This window comes from Megalops cyprinoides, chromosome 7, assembly GCF_013368585.1.
Source record: "Megalops cyprinoides isolate fMegCyp1 chromosome 7, fMegCyp1.pri, whole genome shotgun sequence".
Lineage (NCBI taxonomy): Eukaryota > Metazoa > Chordata > Actinopteri > Elopiformes > Megalopidae > Megalops > Megalops cyprinoides.
In genome coordinates, this window is record NC_050589.1 from 24,617,194 (window position 1) to 24,635,354 (window position 18,161).

The 18,161-nt window shown below is 44.2% G+C and overlaps 2 protein-coding genes across 6 annotated transcripts in view; one reads left to right on the top strand and one right to left on the bottom strand.

Annotated features, from left to right (window-relative positions):
* Window positions 1-6,809, top strand: part of phc2a (polyhomeotic homolog 2a (Drosophila)) — a 54,389-nt gene extending 47,580 nt beyond the window's left edge. The window contains exons 1-7 of one of the 3 annotated variants that reach the window (XM_036534253.1): window positions 1,845-1,913; window positions 2,706-2,914; window positions 4,289-4,412; window positions 4,500-4,614; window positions 5,294-5,414; window positions 5,797-6,085; window positions 6,300-6,809. In XM_036534253.1, the coding sequence (XP_036390146.1) occupies window positions 2,762-2,914; window positions 4,289-4,412; window positions 4,500-4,614; window positions 5,294-5,414; window positions 5,797-6,085; window positions 6,300-6,454 (957 nt within the window). In that variant the 5' untranslated portion in view covers window positions 1,845-1,913; window positions 2,706-2,761 and the 3' untranslated portion in view covers window positions 6,455-6,809. Of the gene's footprint in view, window positions 1-1,844; window positions 1,914-2,312; window positions 2,359-2,705; window positions 2,915-4,288; window positions 4,413-4,499; window positions 4,615-5,293; window positions 5,415-5,796; window positions 6,086-6,299 lie in introns of those variants that run through there. The other 2 variants (XM_036534254.1, XM_036534252.1) reach the window with 2 other exon arrangements.
* A 2,818-nt stretch (window positions 6,810-9,627) lies between these two features.
* LOC118780794 (heterochromatin protein 1-binding protein 3-like) lies at window positions 9,628-17,921 on the bottom strand. 3 transcript variants are annotated; one of them, XM_036533482.1, is made up of 12 exons: window positions 17,803-17,921; window positions 17,004-17,084; window positions 16,270-16,462; window positions 15,962-16,118; window positions 15,435-15,572; window positions 14,622-14,687; window positions 14,025-14,176; window positions 13,534-13,624; window positions 12,823-12,982; window positions 12,223-12,334; window positions 11,850-11,999; window positions 9,628-11,698 (listed from the first exon to the last, which is right to left on the bottom strand). In XM_036533482.1, the coding sequence occupies exons 2-12, from the start codon at window positions 17,068-17,070 to the stop codon at window positions 11,224-11,226; spliced, it is 1,761 nt and encodes a 586-aa protein (XP_036389375.1). In that variant the 5' UTR covers window positions 17,071-17,084; window positions 17,803-17,921; the 3' UTR covers window positions 9,628-11,223. The 3 variants fall into 3 exon arrangements, with proteins under 3 accessions (XP_036389375.1, XP_036389376.1, XP_036389374.1); XM_036533483.1 differs by lacking the exon at window positions 17,803-17,921 and adding an exon at window positions 17,393-17,783; XM_036533481.1 differs by having other exon boundaries at window positions 9,649-11,698; window positions 17,004-17,078.
* Between the last annotated feature and the right edge of the window lie 240 nt (window positions 17,922-18,161).

Genomic DNA, 18,161 nt, shown 5'->3' on the forward strand with positions numbered 1-18,161 from the left:
TTCAACCTTAAATAAACCTTGAAGTCGCCTCATGCCCTCTTCCATGTGCCGCTTTGTGCTTCCTGTCTCCCGGGCAGCAGCCCTCAATAGGGTCTCAGCAACCTGAACGTGTTTCATCCCTCCCAGCCCCTGGTCATCTGCTGGCAGGACACACAATGGTGGCATTATCAGCCCAGGCCACGTCGGTGTTCTTCTGTCCTGTCTCCTCCCGGGCGCAGCCCGGCGTTTCCCACCTGCCTGCCTAGGGGGCTCCTAATTCATGAACCCCTTGTATCTCTTAAAGGGATAAGGTTACCATACCTCTCCACTGTGGTTCTGTGGCTCCCCCATTGTCATTGTGAAAACCAAGTGCATTTATCACACTGCACATCTGAAGGCTATTGTTCTTACCCAAGCAAATCCGAGGAGTATTTATCGAGGTGCACTTTGGTAATGTTTGGTGGGGGGGGGGGGGGGGGGGGGTGTAGAGAATAAGCCATTTATAGACAAATACAAAATAGGGCTCAAACCAGGCCAATCTTTTCATGCTCAAAGAGCCAGGGAGAGGGCTTATGCAGCAAATAGGACTTATGACTTTGTGGTTTGTCCTTTTGCCTGAAGCTGAGATCTGCTTTACTAAGTGGACATTTTACCATTGATCACAGGAAACTGATTATCATTTTTTTAAATAGTGCTCTTCCAGTAAGAGCCCTGTTGTGTTTGGAGTGCAGGTGTTAGGGGATAGGCCAGTTCTCTTCCCCTCTCAGATAAGTGTGCAATTCATATTGACGGACAGGAGTGCGTTTGGTGCTCACTCTGGAGAGGAAATGAAGCGATCAGACATATGCAGGGGAATAGCAGTCATAGCAGGGGGAGGGCAGGAAAAGCAAGCTTTGCTGTAGTTTAACTGCACCACAACAAACCAGATAGCGTGTTCAACTAGTTGTAACAGACAGGGTGAAGCAGAATGTCAGTCTTGAAATGACATGTCATTCCCTTTGCAAATGTTCTGGAAATATGTTTCCCTTGGCATGTTGTGTGGTTATCTCCAATTCAACATTTAATTCAGTTCAATTTTACACAGTTATTTTAATGTGCTTTATAGTGTTTGGATTTGACCATATTTCGTATATGTTTACGTTGTCTAGATTGGACAGTGTGATCTTTGACAAAACAGTTGTTGATTATGCCAGGCTTTAGGGTTTTTATGTCAAACTGCGGTATTTTCTTTGCTTACGATATCATAGGTCTTATATTAATAGTACTCAGTAACTGAGTCCCATTTCTGCTCAGCGGGTGTCAGAAGGGGGGGGAAGCATTGTTAGGCCACATGTAGGCTGTGCTATTCATGCAGCGTGTGAACTCGATGCCTAAAGCAAGATAGAAAAGTTGTTTTTAAACCTGCGGGGGTTAGCGGTGTGCCTACGCTCAGTTGGTAGAAAGGGTATGGCATCCCATTGAGTTATCTCAGCTGCTCTTTCGCCGCCTCTGCGCGTTTGACATGAATCAGGGGGTGAGTCAGATATATTCGCCAATCACAGAAGGCGCCTGTCGCAAATGCGCGTCACCATTGGACACCGTTCCAAGTGTGGCTGACCAATAGCTGGAGCACGTTGTTTCCTATTCAGTTCCCTCATACAAAGAGGATTAGCTAGAGAGCGTCTGTGTTGCTCAAGCGAGAGGAACGGGGCTGAACAAACAATAATACGAAAAAGTTTGGATGAGATCAGTATCTGTGTTCCGGTTACTGTTTGGTTTACAGGAGAGATAGTAATTATTCGTGGAGTGCAGTGCGTACAGTTTGGGGCCACGGGGCTTGTTTCTTAACCTGGCGTTTGGGAAATAATACAGCAAGGATTCTTTTCGTGGTAAATCACAGAACGGAACAAAGGCGTGTGCTGCCGCCGCCGCTGGCGACTATTGTCAGGATCCCAGTATGTATGAAGCGCTCACATTTTCTTCTCTCAAAAATCGTGTATTAGCTAAATTAGCCTAGTCAGATAGCTAGGTTGCTGGTATCGTTCAGTTTTATGCGATGCACGTAGCAGGTTTACACTTGACTTTGCACGTTGTTGGTGAACAGAGACAGATACGAATAAGTTGTATAGCTAACTTAGCTGGCTAGCTTGGATAGGTGGCAAGTTGGCGTGCTACTTGTTATCAATTAGTAGCTAATTGTGTTTGGGTTAATAGTACATGTCAAGTAGACGAATGATCTCAGCAGATTTTGTTGGTGAAATCTCCTCGGCGACCAGGAAAAGAATTCCTCTGTGATCGCACGTTGTAACTAAATAGCTGCGTTAGACGTAATCAGTCCATGGGCAAGTAAACAAACCGCGCGCTCAGGGGCTCCTCCGCAGTTCGGTTGCAGTTGTACTGGTTAGCTGCATGCTTTGAATTTCCTTGTGAATTATTTTGTAGCGTGTGCTCTCATAGATTAATGCGCAAGGGAACGGTCAGCATTTGCTGGTCAGCAAGCCATTGATTTCAGTGCATTTTTGACACCATTACCCACACCAGCTGAATTGTTGAAATGGTACTTAGGCAAGGTAGCAGTATTAGACGCCTGGGGACCTGTTTGGTATTGTTAACATCTTAGCTGCCTATTGCCTCTTTTCCTGTTTTATTCTGTAGCAGAAGTTAACGGTTAGTTGTTTGTGTCCCCGCGTTGAGTCATTTGCAGCTCTGAAGTGAAGTAGCCCGCGATGTCCGTATGTCGTCCGCAGATTTGGGTGCTGCCGAAGGGGTGAATGCGAAGTCCTCTGTGGGCACACCTCCAGCCATGACCTCGGGAAATGGAAACAACGCGCCCACCGTGACCGGTAGCACGCCCCAGAACGGGGAGAGCAAGCCGCCCCAGGCCATCGTGAAGCCGCAGATCCTCACCCACGTCATCGAGGGCTTCGTCATACAGGAGGGAGCCGAGCCTTTCCCCGTGAGTCCCCCGCCGTGTCTCCCATGTGACGCCTTGTTTTTCGGTGCACAGGACGCAGTGCTCTCTGCGCAGTTTCCCCAGGGACACTGAGAGGTGTCAGAAACCGTAGGAATACACTCAAGCTGCGCAGATTCTCTGCAATGTGCTCATCATTGAACGTAGACTGGTGTGTCGATGTGTAGCTATGTGTATTCTCATAAAATATGCCACTCCGTCATATTCTCAGATGACGTACCCTGGGCTAAAAATTAGTAGACCGACCTGCAATGCATGGAGTTTTCTCCCCGTTTCAAAAAAAATCTTACAAAATGTAAGTAAACAACCAATACTTATAAATAATTGAAAGGTATGGCTAAGGGGGTTCTTGTTAAGTTAAGTTATTTAATACCCTAAGGTTGACGTCTGGCTCTTAGAACTGACAAAGGATACATCTGTCACCAGTTAGCAACAATGCAATGAGTGAGATTTGAGAAGAAGCTTTGGAAAACATTTGCTGAAAGATTCAGCTACAGCTGTGAGTCATAAGTCACATAGTTATGTATTTCTTAATGCGATAGAAAAAAAGGTAGGTCATGCTAAAGGATAAGAAATAACTCTGTTTCTCACCTGTAAGCATGAGCTCATTAGAGAGACACCTCGATGACAGGTCTAATGGCGGCTCCAGAGATCAGCGTGGCACTTGGGCTTCATTGTGGTTTTTAAGGCCCTATTTAGTGTTCATGTGATGACGTGGGTCTGCATATAACTCTATACCTCACTGCCGGGCTTTTGTGACAGCTGCTCGTGATGACTGACTTTTCCAGTGTGTAATTTGCACACACTGGAACAAGCGCTGCTCGCCACATGAAGGAATGCACTTCCCTCTAGTGGACGTATGAGACAAAGACAACACTGACTTAGCTGTGGCCAGAAGTGCCTCACAGTGTTAAAGCTTTTATCTAGATGAGATCAATGGGAGTGACTGTAGCTAATTCGCTGATACTCTGACTCCATGTGCCCACTTAAGAAGATCCATGTTCTCAAGATCAGAGTCCATGAACCTGCTAATAATTCTGCGCGGCATGACGTCCTAAAAGGCAGCTGTTGTTTTCAGCATTGATTCTGTGGACGCTGTGGCTGTTACTCTAGTATGCTGACCATTGCACATGTAATGCGTCCCAGCACTGAACATCCATTCAATGGGGGGGGGGGGGGGGAGCGGGGGGGTCCTACTGCGCAGCAGCAGTCATCCCTGTCCCAAGCCTGGAACTGAAGCCTGCAGATACGCTAGCTGTGTAGACCAGAGCAACAGAAAGAGCAAAGCGTTGGCAGTGGAGTGTAGGGCTGGGGTTTTCAGGCATGGCAGTGGCTGAGTCTGTGTGCTGTATTTCACAGGTGGAGCGCCCGTCCCTGCTGATGGAGAACCTGAAGAAGCAGAAGCAGCAGGTGCCGTCAGACCCGGAGAAGCCCCCACAGAGCCACCCCACTGACTCAGAGATGGAGGACCTGAGTCAGCCAGGTGAGGCGGGCTCTACCTGGTGAAGAGCGGGCTGTTTTGGCAGCACATGCCCGGTGGGCCTTGTTGAAATCTCTGCTTCTTTTTCAGAGCTGAAAGAGCAGGAGGAGGAGCCCATGCTGAAATGTGAACTCTGTGGCCTGGTCGACTTTGCGAGCAACTTCAAGCGGTCGAAGAGGTTCTGTTCTACGGTGTGCGCCAAAAGGTGGATCACTTGTTTCCCTGAACCGTGCTTAAACCTGCGTCTTCATGGGTCAAATCTTACCATGCAAAGTTTCTGTCAATTTAAGTCCCACTGTTGCTTAGTCTTTAGGAGAGTTTTTGCATTTCTTCAGAGCAGTACACCATGAACTCAAAACAGTAACTTTAACTGAAAATTTAGAGGGACTATTATTATTTCTTTCTGACTGTGCAGATGTACGTAATATTCAATATGTATTATGCATGAAGAACACCTATCCTGTTGTGAAGTCTGTCAGTGGAATCTTGTATATACATCACTGTCTGTAATTCACAAGGGTCTGGTTTTATAGGAATGAACTGTATAATGTGTCTATTCCATTTAATTGCAAGTTGCATCGTTCTAAATGTCATGTAATGGATTTTACCTGTAACTGATTGCATTACACTAGTGTAACTTCAGCTACCACCAAACTAATGTGGAAGTATTGGGGGAAAAAGTAAGAATGCAGTGCATCACCCAGAGTCAGAGCATTTCGTGATAGAACTGAGTTTTAAAGTGTTTTGAGAAAGACAAGGCCTGTTTGCAGTTAAATCTCCACCACAGTAATTAATAATAATAATAATTAAGGACATCGGCACTAAAAACTAATGATTCTTTTAATGATGGTTGAATTTCTCCCATTGCTCATGTTCGTGAGCAGGTACAGCGTCAGGTGCTCCAAGCGAATGGGCCTTATCCATCCAGATAGAAGTAAAACAGAGAAACACAAGAAGGCCAGATCGCGCAGCAGCGGCGCCCAGAACACGGAGGCTAAGAAGCAGGTGAGCGGTCCTGCACCCCCACCTCCACCACCACCCTCACACCCACAACAGTCTCAACCTCTCTCTTTCCTTTGAAACAAGCCTGCTTGCCTGCGAAGAGGTTCTGGGTAATATCAGAACTGTTTTGTAGTGATTGCAGCACATTATTTGCTTAGGAAATGCTTTTATCCAAAGTGACCTAAATAGCTTACATATCATCCGTGTATTCAGCTGGATATTTATGGAAGCAATTTGGGGCGAGCACTTTGCTCAGGGGCACAACAGCAGTGCACCACCTGGGAGTCCCACCAGCACATCTCGGGGGTTACGATTGTTATTATGGGTAATGGTTATGTTCCTAACCACTGCTGCCTGCACTGACTGCTGTGTGCATGTGTTCCAGGGGCCCTCCGTGCCCCAGCAGACGATGGGCGTGTCAGTGTCATCCCCGCTCCCCTCCCAGCCCAGCCAGGGGGAGTCCAGCCAATGTTCAGACATGTCCAGCTATGAGGAGCCCCCCTCGCCCCTGTCTGCCGCCAGCTCGAGGGCCCTCAGGTCTCAGGGGGAGCGAGGGGCGGACCAAGGGGAGGGCCACGTCCGGGAGCTGCCCCTCCTCACGCAGCACTTCCTGCCCAGTGACCCCACCAAGTGGAACGTGGCACACGTGTATGAGTTCATCTGCTCTCTCCCAGGTGCGCACTGCAAACGAGTCCGCCAGAGAAGCACTCTGTCAAACTCTTTGTGATTTACCTTACAGATGAATCTTAAACAGGTCAGGTGTTTATTTAAGTGTAATGACAAGAACAGTGTGTAGAGCCCACCCATGCATGCCACTTTAGCTGTAGTTTTTGCCGGTTTAGTGTAGGCGCTGTGATGTAAAGACTGATGTTGTCTGTTGTTCTTCAGGTTGCCAGGAGATTGCAGAGGAGTTCCGTTCTCAGGAGATCGATGGCCAGGCTCTTCTCCTGCTGAAAGAAGACCACCTCATGAGCGCCATGAACATCAAACTGGGACCTGCGCTCAAGATCTTTGCTCGAATAAGCATGCTGAAAGACTCGTAGGGCCTTTAGGGGGCGCTGGTATCGGGACTGGACTGGAGGCACCTGGCGCCTCTGCACTGATTACTGCTACTCTACTGCCGTCCGGGGGCGACGGTCGCTCTAGAAACGGCTCTGACGGACGCAGTTGCTGCCGCAGTCCACTTGTCGGACAGCAGTCCATCACCCTCAGGGAGGTTTGATGGAGGACCACAGAGCCACAGACCGTGTCAGCCGAGATTCACAGGAGCAGGCTGTCCTGGGAAATGAGCACAAGTAGCATATATACCATAGGGGACGATTGGGTTCATTGCTAAAGTCAAGTTACGGAATGCAGATTCCTGTAGTTAAGCCATTTGTGTTGAAGGTATGAGTTGGGGACTGGAACTTGTGGTCACATACCGATAGGCTTTTCCAATAATTCTAATATATTTTTGTTGAATGAAACCTAATGCTTTATATGGTGTTTTTTTGGTTGTTATTAATTATAAAACTGAGTTTTTCTGCAGAGAAATGAAGCCTGTAGAATTGGTGCTTGTTTACTGCTTCCTGTGAAAGGATAGTAAACCAAGAATTACCTGTACATTTATGGACATGACTGGCAGTGTGTCAAATGTGCTGTAAATACAGTTTTGTAATGGTATGGTCAACCAGCTTTGAGTCGATTTTGTCCGATCTCTCAACATTTAATTGTTTCAATTTAAGTGTTTACCCTGCTGCTTTACTGCAAACGCCCTTTCCTCATTATTTTCTCAAAGATTATTACAGGTCAAGGGTTTTATAACATTATTTCTTAACTAATCTATATTCCCTCGCATAACATAAAATACTTGTAGATCAAATTCTTTCATTTTGGAAATATGTTGAGCTTTAGTGTTGTTTTCAGTTTGGAATCACACTAAGGTTTTCTGACTGAATATTTTACAGTAAATTTCAGTAAATAGGGCTCTGTTAAGGGTTTTCTTGTTATAATTTCCACTAGACAGAATAATGGAATTCAACAAATTAAGAGACGGAACCGGCTGTCTAGTCAGTGGTTTTCACCGTACAACATAGGTATATTTTGTGCAACCAAGCATGCAGTACTTTTGACTTCAGCATGAATGCAGAAACCAAATTTAAAAGAATAAGACTAACTGCAGCTAAATTCTCTCTAAAATAATGCAACTGTGTGTCTTCATGCCTGTTATGTCTAAATTGCTGTTCTCCAAAGAGGATGCACAATGGCCATGCCTTTACTGAGGGTTCTACATTTTGTCTTTTGACAGACATATTGTGTGCTTCTCAGTTTCTTCATTAATCTCAAATGTGAAGCATGAGAGTCTTTGTGGGGGGGGACCCATCATTTTTACGTATCTGTATTAGTTGATGGGATGAAAGGACTTTGTATGAAAGGATAGATTTACTCTGCTTCTTTGATCACAGCACTAAACATGGTTAATCAGACCGACATCTCAATATGAATAAAGCTACCTATTTTGAAGTTGGTACTCATTAGTTCGGTTTTTTTTTCATTGTTGATATTTATCAATAATCCTGCATGAATGCATTTACCCTGATTTAAAACGTACCACCCATACCATTTCTCCAGCCTCTTAGTAATGTAGTGTAACAACCGCAGGCGAGTTGGAAGTATGGAGCTCCCCCCATTGCTGGAAGTAATTTTAGCTGGTTTCAGCAATGGTTCCTTATTAATTCTCTGTGGGATTGGGGTTGTAGTCTGCAGATGTATACACTTAGAACAGGAGGCCGACCCTACGTGTATTTGTGTGTAAAGTGTCTATCTGGTGAGCAGTGTTCCATACACTGATAAATGTGTGTATTAATCGAACTTGAGCGTATTTCCACGTAGGGGCAAAAAAAGGTCTCCGTGAAATGTGACTTCTTTTATGGAAAGAAAATGGGACCAAGGTATCCACCTGTTTACATTTTGTTTTTGGGATACCCCCAGGCCAAATGGACTATCCCCATTGTAGTTCAGTGAGGATAATTAACAGCTGGTGTCATGCCCTGACATATAAAAGTTACATCAATTAACCTGTGAATAACCAATCAAGACATTAGATTGGTTTTTTGTTGTTATATTTCTCAATCTGCATTTCACTCCCGGATGCACATTCTACACTTTTAGCATTGTATCTGCCAGATGGCATATGTTGACGGTTATGTACACATTGTCTAACACTGTGGAACTCATGTAAAATTGTATACGTTTGTGCTTATGCTGAGAAATTGTTTACTACCGATCATACTACCACATGCAAATCAAGCTTGCACTGGTTTCATCTTGTAGCCTGTCACCATTTTAGGAGCTGCTGACACAGAAGAAAGATTTGCTGTTTGTAATGTATAGTAAAGGGGAAAGGGCAATGACTATAGCAACAGGAACTGTTCATCTTTAGGTGACACCATATTGAAGCTAACCTACCCTACCTCTTGTAGGTTACAATGTGATAATAGTTTTAGTTTCACTGCCCTCCTACCAGTGATGGTGTAACAGCTTGTCAATGCTCAGCTGTGCCTCAAAAACCAAATGCTTTTGTATTAATATGGCTGGCTCTCTTTGAGATAGAAAAACTCTGTGTTCACTCCTGACTGTGATTCATCATCTTGTTCCTATATGGCTTGTGTAGGAACACTCCTCTGTTCTATGACAGTTTGTCATGTTCAAGCTATCTGAAGTTTACATACAGAATCTGTTGTCTTTTACATAAAGCCACAGCAATGCAGATAGAAAATTAAGCATTTTAGCAATAGGACTAAATAGCTTACTCCTCAATGTATTCAGTATTGATTACATTAGAAGTCAGCACTGACTGAATGTGTGCAGGAGGGGTGTACAGATTCCAGGAAGCCTTCAGAAACCTCTCGCTGAGGTGGGGTGAGATTGTGACTTCTGAAGACATATCGTTTTCAGCAGCCTGACTCCTTAGTCTCCAACCAACACTACTACACAAAGGAGCACAGTGCTTTAAAGAAAGGCATGTTTTTTTGGATATAACCATATATTTTGGAATCCTGTCTTTTTCTCTAGAAATAAGCCCACACAGGCACGCATAACTGGAACTGACATCTAAAAGTGACTTTTATTGACACTTTACTTTGTATAACATGAATGACAAAGGAACATACTAAATCATAAAGCTCTGAGAGGAAAACCTTGAGCAATTTCTTTATCAGAGGATTTTTTCCCCCAATCAAACATTACCTCAGGATCTAAGCCCATTTTAAATGCCTTGAGGAATTCAACAAAATTAATTACAATATATGACTCACATACTTAAACCTCGATGTTTTTACTGGAAGTCAATATAGTTAAAATTGTAAAAGAAAAATACAAATCAGACCCTGGTTCATCTGGGTCAGTTTTTTATTTCTGGAAACCAGAATATGTCTGGAATACAACTACCTGGATACAAATATACAATTACTTTATTACTGACTACAGAAAAGGCATCACAACCTGGATTATTACATGCATGCAAAGAATGTATGAGTAGAAGTTCTCCAAAACAAAGCTGACTCTTATTCTTAACCATCTTCATTCACTAATAATGAGTGTCTTTTAAATCAGGCTCTGCCCTCTACAATTGTCCTGTATCCCATGTCATATAACAAAGTCAACAGAAAAAATAAGGTAACTTAAAGCAAGATAATGAAAACAAGTTTCTACTTGAGAAGTGTATGTTATACAGGAACAATTTGGAATTAGGTACACGTTTCCATCAAATCTACACTAAATGCAAAAGTAACACCATAGACCCCCCCCAAACTCCAATTCAGGCATGCCAGGTCACAACCCAGGCCCTTCTAACACTTTTGAACAGCACTGTTTTTAAACATTTTGGCTATGTGCAAAAGTCTTTAGCCTTTAACAAGGGCAGTTGGCATGTGAAAAGTTTACAGTTTTAAACTACAACCTATACATGTTAAATGGTAACCATAGTTAACCCACTTGCCACTGAGAAGTCAGTAAGTATTTGAAAATGAGACACAGGGAAAGTGCTTAGTTGCACATACCAAGGATACATCATGTCAGTGGCCCCATAAGGCTGACAGAGGAATGCTGGATACATCCAGTAAATACTTTCCCTGGGTTTATCTTTACACAAAATGATACTAGGGGGATTTTAAGAGCCATTGCTGTCCTCTCTCCAACCTTTAACCAATGATCATTGAAAGAAATGTCATTGCACATGCCATTGAAACAGTATGACATTAGACCACACTCTAAAAATCCTTACCAACAGTCAAGATAATGGCAACTGTGTGGGCCTAGCAAAGATGGCATGCAAGGAAAATAAATTAAATTATGAAAAAATAAAATTATCACCCCACAGAAGCATTCTGTTTCCAAAAGAGATCTTCCTTTAGTGGGGGAAAAAGGTATTTTTAATAAGTGCTATACTTCAAAACCAACTGGCAAGGCAAGTATTCTGTTATACGAAAGCTTCTGAATTTTGCAAAGCTTATATAACCATATGTATAGAAAACACAATCATCTATTTATTTGCCAACTCAAATTATCAAAAAGATTAAAAAGCCAAAAATACTCAATTTTGACACAAATTTGCTGGAGAAATGATGAAAGCTCTCCTCTTTTCTCTAACCTCAATTCATCATGTTCTAGCGGTTGGATTTAGTACGTAACAATTATTTCAAAGAGGGTAATAGGGTAATACTGTTTCTCCAACAAGTAAACTTTAAGAGCTGGGGAGGAGAAAGGGGAGGGGGATGCCAAAGCACTGCAGTCTATTGCTACAGCGGACCTTTGACCCTTTGAGCCACGTTACTCATTTTCTCGACCTCTGGGACTTGCGTGCAGCCGGTTTGGCCTTCACGGCCGATTTGGCAGCTACTGCCTTGGGTGCTGCACGCTTGGGCGCCAAGCGTTTCGGTGCCCTGCTTGTCATTTTTTTGGTGACTGGTGTTTTGGACTTGGTTGAAGGGGCAGCTTTCTTGGTTGGTGAGGTCTTGGAAGGAGGGGGCGCTTTCCTGGGAGAGGATGCCTTGGCTGCAGACGCTGGTTTCTTGGCAGGGGGCACCGGCCTTTTAGCTGGTGCAGCTGATTTCTTAGCAGGGGGTGCTGGTCGCTTGGTGGAGGCAGCCGGTTTCTTGGCGGGAATGAGTTTTTTGCCCTTAGCGGGTGAGCGGACCGGCTCCTTGGCTTTCTGAGTGCTCCCCCGGCCTCGTGCCTGGCCCGCAGGCCAGCGTTTCTGGGTGGGAGGGGGGCGGCACACCTTGGGAGGTGGCCTCTTCTGCTGTTTCCTGTGGGGGCGACAAAAATCAGCAACATGGGAAAGAATCTTTTCACACATCATTGACTAGTCAATGTATGTAGCCAACTCAAATAGAGCTAAGCAATGTGCGAGGTTCATAGTCAACACCACCAAGTGTCTCGAGGGGTCGTTACACCCACCTCTTCTTGGAGGGAGGCTCATCTTCTGACTCAGACTCTTCTTCCTCTGACGACTCCTCTTCCTCGGACTCCTCCTCATCAGATTCTTCCACCTTCCTGCGTTTGGGTTTCTGTTTCTGCAGCTCCTTCTCTGGGAACAGCATAGCTGGGCTGTGAAGAGGTGAGACAAACCATAAGGCTTTAAGCACAGCAGGCTGAAAACCCATGACCCAGGTGTAAAAGTCCGAACATGTAGAGAGGTCCATCTATGACCGAGCAATTTCTATATGTTAGTGTACAGAGGTCCATCTATGACCAGGTGCTTTCCATATATTATCGTATAAGGGCTCATCTGACCGAGCGCTTGACTGAGCACTATGTCATGTTACAGCACCTGGGATAGAAGGGGTAGCACAGCTGGTAGGTCCCATTGAAGCCATTTCCAGTGATCTGCTCCATCCAGCCCCGCCTCTTGCACGTCTTCAAAGTTCTCTTCAGGTTGTTCACTACGGCAGGGCAAAGGAAAAGAGTGCATTTTAACACTGCTACACATTCACGTCTACATTTAGAATAAATCAGCGCTATTCGTTTGCACCATCAGCCTCTAATACCACCATGCAGCTGACCTTTCTGGTAATGATTTCTCTGCAGAGAGCTCTAGCTCTCAGAACTCTAATGACCTTTGTAAGATGTAAACACTACCAATAAATCACATCATCACTGTCATCACTCCTTCCATAAATAACGATAATGATTGATCCCCGATTAACCGCAGGTCGTTATTCCTCATAATGCCAAGGCTTAGAAGCCTGCCAAACATTTATCCAGCACAGAAACAACTGAACCCACATTTATAGATTTAAGTGCAGTGTTTCTCCTCAGTAGGGTAGACCCACATGTGTAGTGGTTTAAGTAGCCTTTTCGGGGTGGCAGTCCGGGACAAACATGTTGTGTGGGTGGCAGTTGACATCAGGACCCTGGCACTGGGCCTTACCGAGTAGGTAGACCTTGCTGTCCTTGTGTTTCTCCAGAAGAAACTTGCGCAATATGGTAATGCTGCAGGTCTTTGGCTCGTTCATGGCGGTGATGGCGGTTAAGATGGCATCCTCCAGAGGGCCACCTTTCAGGAGTGCCTTGTCCCCGGCACGCTTCAGCTACAAGAGGAACCAAGAAGAGTTACTCACCGACACATATGAACACAGACACAAATGCAAACACCTTCTATACTCTATAGACAAATACTCCACAAATACAGGTCTGTGATACATAACAATTGCGATCAGCAAAGTAGAGCATTTAATCTGCTCTATAAAACATGACACAAAATTTCATACACCTGCTCCTTAGTTCAGTTTTGGCTCATTTCAATTTTCTATTTAATTTTGCTTAAAAGTGCTCTGGGATCTTTGCATGATCTTAATTCATGCTGTCAAAAATTCAAATATTACATTCGTCATAGGAGAAATTCAGTAGAAACCGCTGTATATAACTTTCAACAACCCTGGCTTTTTTCAATGCATGTTCCTTTAAAGACAGGCAATTTATTCAAAACTAGATTGGGTCAGATTATACTCATAATAGAGAGCAACCAGCCCTTTAAAGTCAAATGTGAAAGTCAAATTTATTTTAAATCCATTGGAAATATAAGCAGTGGAGGGAGGGTGTGCGACTCATGGCAGCATCTCCTATAGAAACAAAGACTGACCTGAAAGGTTCCAGAGGCTCCTTTGCCAGTGATCTGCTCCAGCTGACCCCTGTCCACAGCTCTCTGCAAGGCACTCTTCAGCAGCTCGGGTCTGGCAATGAACCAAGGAACATCATCACAAGCTATTCAGCACCAAGCTTTATCCCCTGCGCTCCCTGAAAACCAGTAGTCATCATTACTTACTGTTCAACACTGTGCTTTGACACCTCAATCCATTTACCCCAACCCTGATTTCTGAATCAAAATGGTGTCTTCACATAGCGTTGAACACACTCGCAGGACGTAAACACATTCTAAACCTATAACATGCCAATACTGTTTACTGACAAGTATGTCTACACAAAACATTTGCACACTCATAGAAGAGTAGGGTATCTGACTCCTTAATCTTTCCTAGTTAAAAAGACTCCTCTGGGTGAGAATGTTTTCCAGGATTTAAGAAGTGCCATGAGAAACCTGTCTGATGTATTCCCTCCTGTATATACAGCCACCTGTGTTCCACGTTGAGCTGGGGGAAGTGCTGTTCCAGGTACTTCTTGATGAGGATGTAGGAGGCTTCCTTGGGTTCACACAGCTGAGTGATGATCAGTGGCAGAGTGTCCCCCAGTGTCTCTGGCTTTGCTGACGATGCCACCATTGGCTTCTGCATGGGAATCGCACAAACACAAAGCACCTCTCAGGTTTTCCATTCTACAACATTTAATAGCATTCATTTGCTTGTCAGATGCCCTATTCCTGAAAGATGACGCTTAGGAGGGTTTACACTGTAGACATTAAGTAGCCAACAAAGGCAGCACTGTACTGGGAAAGTGAGGTACAACAGCAGTGCCCCATTGTGGATAAAAACCCACAAACCCTGAGGTCCAGAGTCCAGTGACATAACCACTGACATAACCACCTCATGCTAGCCATAAACTCTAACAAGGAGGTCTATAATCAAGGCTGCCTTTTGAACCACAGTCACAGCCGGTTTTCAATACTCAACTCAAGGTTGTAGAAAAAGTGAAACAAGGAGTTTTCCTGACTATCTTTATGCACTTTGAAGGTTCACCTCAGTGGAAGCCCACTAAGAGTCTGTTGTCTCTTACCTTCCCAGTGGGTTTCTGGGGCTGCTTGCAGATGCTGAAACTCCCAGAGAGGCCCTTCCCCTTCAGCTGCAGAAGGAGAGGAAAGAGGTCACACGGGGGGACAGGAAGTGGATCACACAGGGAGAAGGGAAGTGGGTCGTTCAGAGAGAGAGGAGGTGGGTAACATAGGGGATTGCAAATGGCTACCCCTCAGACCCACAGAGCTGTAATCATGCCAGCACATGAACAGGACATTTCAGAAGGACCTGACTCTCTCAGGTTTGATAACAACGGTAACAAAACCGGACTGTAGAACCTGCTCCAGATGATCTCCACAGTTGTGCTACTGTGAGGCCGCAATTGTACTAATGCAAAAAAAAAAATTCTGTCACAGATTATAAACACATTTATTAGATGGTATGTGTGAGACTTCACAAAATCAAAACCAGTGTCTGTTCCTGAACATGTTCCTACTAAGCAATATGTCAGCCTCTTTGAAACTCAATTCTAACTTTAAGTTGCCACTATAAACCTTAGAGACTGAGATATTATTTTTTACTTTAACTTTCTTTAAAAAAAAATGAGCTGGGTTTTCCAAGTTTAGCCAACAAACAGAACACCTTTGATTACTGGCTATTCAGCAGTGTAGTTCACATCACTTACTACTAGCAGTCAATCAGCAGCTTATTGGTTACACACACACACACACACACACACACACACACACAAACTGAAGCTCAATACTAAAGGACAAATACATTTAGGATCGACATAAGGATCAGTTGATTGGCTGCACAGATTCAGTGCAGGTGACAGACACTTTGAGCAGGTTACCTGTTTGATAGCCCTTTTCTCCAGCAACCGTTTGAGAGCCTTCTTCAGCAGAAAGGTCCTCTTGTCCAGCTCCAAGGAAGCATAATTCTTCATAATGTACTTCCTGATGGCATACATAGATGCTTTTTCTTTGCATGCCTGTAATATGTAGAGAAGGGTGGGTGCTTGCTATCTGTGCCATTGCTTAAGAACACATTAAAACATTATCGCTGTACATGCACAGAAACTCAGTAACATTTGTAACTTTGTAACAGGCCACACAGCTTTATTGATCAGTATTTCAGACACATCTAGGGTTCTCTGAAAAATCATCATCAATTCATCCAATAAATTTTTATTAAACATATGTAGGTGATTGGAGCTTGAAAAAGCTTTCAATTTAACAAGTTTTCAAAAAAAGTGAAAACACTAGGACATACCATATCCACATGAAAATCACTCATATGAAGATAATTCATAAATTCTTGCAACTGTATGTCCAAACAAATTCCTTCCCCGGGTTCCCCTTGTGTCTTAACGTGACGCACCTGTATGGCTTCAATTAGGATGTCCTCCATCTTGGGGTGGTTGTACAGTGACACTGAGGACTTCTGGGTCAGGGCTCGGCGACTGGCAGAAATTGTGGCCCAGGCAGGGATGGTCCTTTTCACTTTTTTCACCTTCTCCTTCCCAGCATCCTTCTCTCTGCACATCATCAGGATGAAGAAAATGAGGGGGGGTATGTGTATGGGGAGAAGTCTCTTTCACGTTGGCCATCTCTATAGCTGGGGTCTCCTGCACTCAAAACATTGAAGTAGCAAACAAATTAACCTTAACAACAGACACTGTAACTCACTCTTTCTTCTCTCCTTGCCCCTCTTCAGGTTTTTTCTCCTGTGGCTTTTCCCTTGGCTCAGTGTTTTCTGTTTTGTCACCGGCCTCCTTCGCTACAGCCTCTTCCCCTTCCTCGGCTGGGGGTGCGGGGGCCGCCTCCACCTCCTGCTCCTCCCCTGTGGAGACGGACTCCTCTGAGCTGGCATCCGGGTCAGCTGTGACAGGGGGAAAGAGAGAGCATGAGAGAAGGAGAAACGGAGAACGAGTGAGAGAAAGAAAGAGAATAAGACACAGCACAAAAAAGAGAGTGTCTTCAGGTCAAATCGCACAGTGCATTACATTTTAAGACTGAATTGTGTTCACGGTTCAGCCTATCTCTCTGAATAACACTGATTTTAAGAATGAGGCTTCATGAACCCATAAGGGGTGAAGTGGCAATGTACTATGACTGAAGGTAATCACTGGCTCGTTTGAACTGATCAGAAGACTTTGCCCTCCATAACAAAACACAGCGATTGTTTCAAATCAGTGAGTCACTTATAGCACATGGTAGCTCCACCAATAATGGGGCTCATTCTCCAATAGCTAGTTTACACTTGGTCAGATAATGATTAAAAAAACCTCATGTTTATGGCAACCATGATGAGACCAACTTCGAGGTGAGGGCATTTAAGGAGAGCTACTTTCTTTTTTCAGATGGATTGTGTCACCCAGGTGGGACCACCCAGATCTTAGTCAACATGACTGTGCTCTCACCTCCATCAGGGGCATTCTTTGGGGGCGTTTCCTGGGGTCCAGCCCCTGCTGCACGGCGAATGGGCATGGTTCAACCTGAAACTCAAAAGCAGTAAGAAAGAAATGTCAGCGTCCCCTCTCATCTCACACATATACGTCCTGTTTCAGAGACTTAATGGATGTGCTGGAATATCATGTTAACCTAACTGTTGTAAAAATACGCATCAGTGATTGGTGTTCAACATGAAATGTAAATACATAAAAAACACCAGTCCGCCAGTTATTAATGAAAAATACTGTACATTATTAGACATTAATAACTTAACATGAACTAAGAAAGACAGGTGTAGAGAACGAACAACGAGCATGTACTTCGCTATTGACGACGGCGGTGATAATGTTCAATTTACCTTGACATGCGCACCTAAAACAACTAGGGCCTACATCAACACCAAGTTGCAGCTAATGCATTCAATGCTATGTTCTGAAAAATAAAGAAGTGTAATTCCTAGCTTGTGCATGGCGCAAACGTTAACTTAGCGCTGCAAATTATCTGGGCGGTAGCGATGCGGTATTTTCATAAATGTGGTGTTAGAGGTTACAAAGGTGATATCAAGTCAAATGCATCTGTAGCAATGAGAAAAAAATCGACTATGGCCATTTTGTCAATTACCAACACAGTAATGGCGCTGCATTGAGCCGAGGGGTAAATGCAATAAGTTGCAATGAAAAAACGCTTTCGCAAACCTAGCAACGCAAGCACTGTAATCGCAAATGCAGTCGTCTCTGCTTCGTGTAAACATTGCATTTTCTTTCTTACCTTTGTGGAAATGTATATATTTGTTTACAGCTGATCAAACCGTCCTCTCCTTTCTTTAGAATTTGATCAGTCCCAGTGCCACGCCTCCCAGCGTAAACGGTACGTCGGGTTGCGCCTGGCGTGTTCTATTGTAACAGACGTTTTTCAGGGTACATTAAAAATATATGAACACGATTATCAGACGTCCGTCGCATATCACAGTGGAGCGTTTGAATAAGGCTTAATTACAACATACGTTGTGTGTGTTTTGGTAAAAATAGCAATACTGGTGTTTGAAAATACAGCGCTGACAGAGTGGCATAAAGCAGTACCCTAGTCAAAGAGCGGTTTTCATCCGTCGGTGAAAGGTCTCTCCAAGC

Bases quoted from the DNA above. Each gene is read 5' to 3' on its own strand.
- LOC118780794 (XM_036533482.1), bottom strand. From the start codon at position 17,070: ATGCCCATTCGCCGTGCAGCAGGGGCTGGACCCCAGGAAACGCCCCCA. The intron at 16,119-16,269 runs GTGAGTTACAGT...GATGATGTGCAG, and splicing joins GGGCAAGGAGAGAAGAAAGA to AGAGAAGGATGCTGGGAAGG. The intron at 15,573-15,961 runs GTGCGTCACGTT...TACATATTACAG, and splicing joins TCCTAATTGAAGCCATACAG to GCATGCAAAGAAAAAGCATC.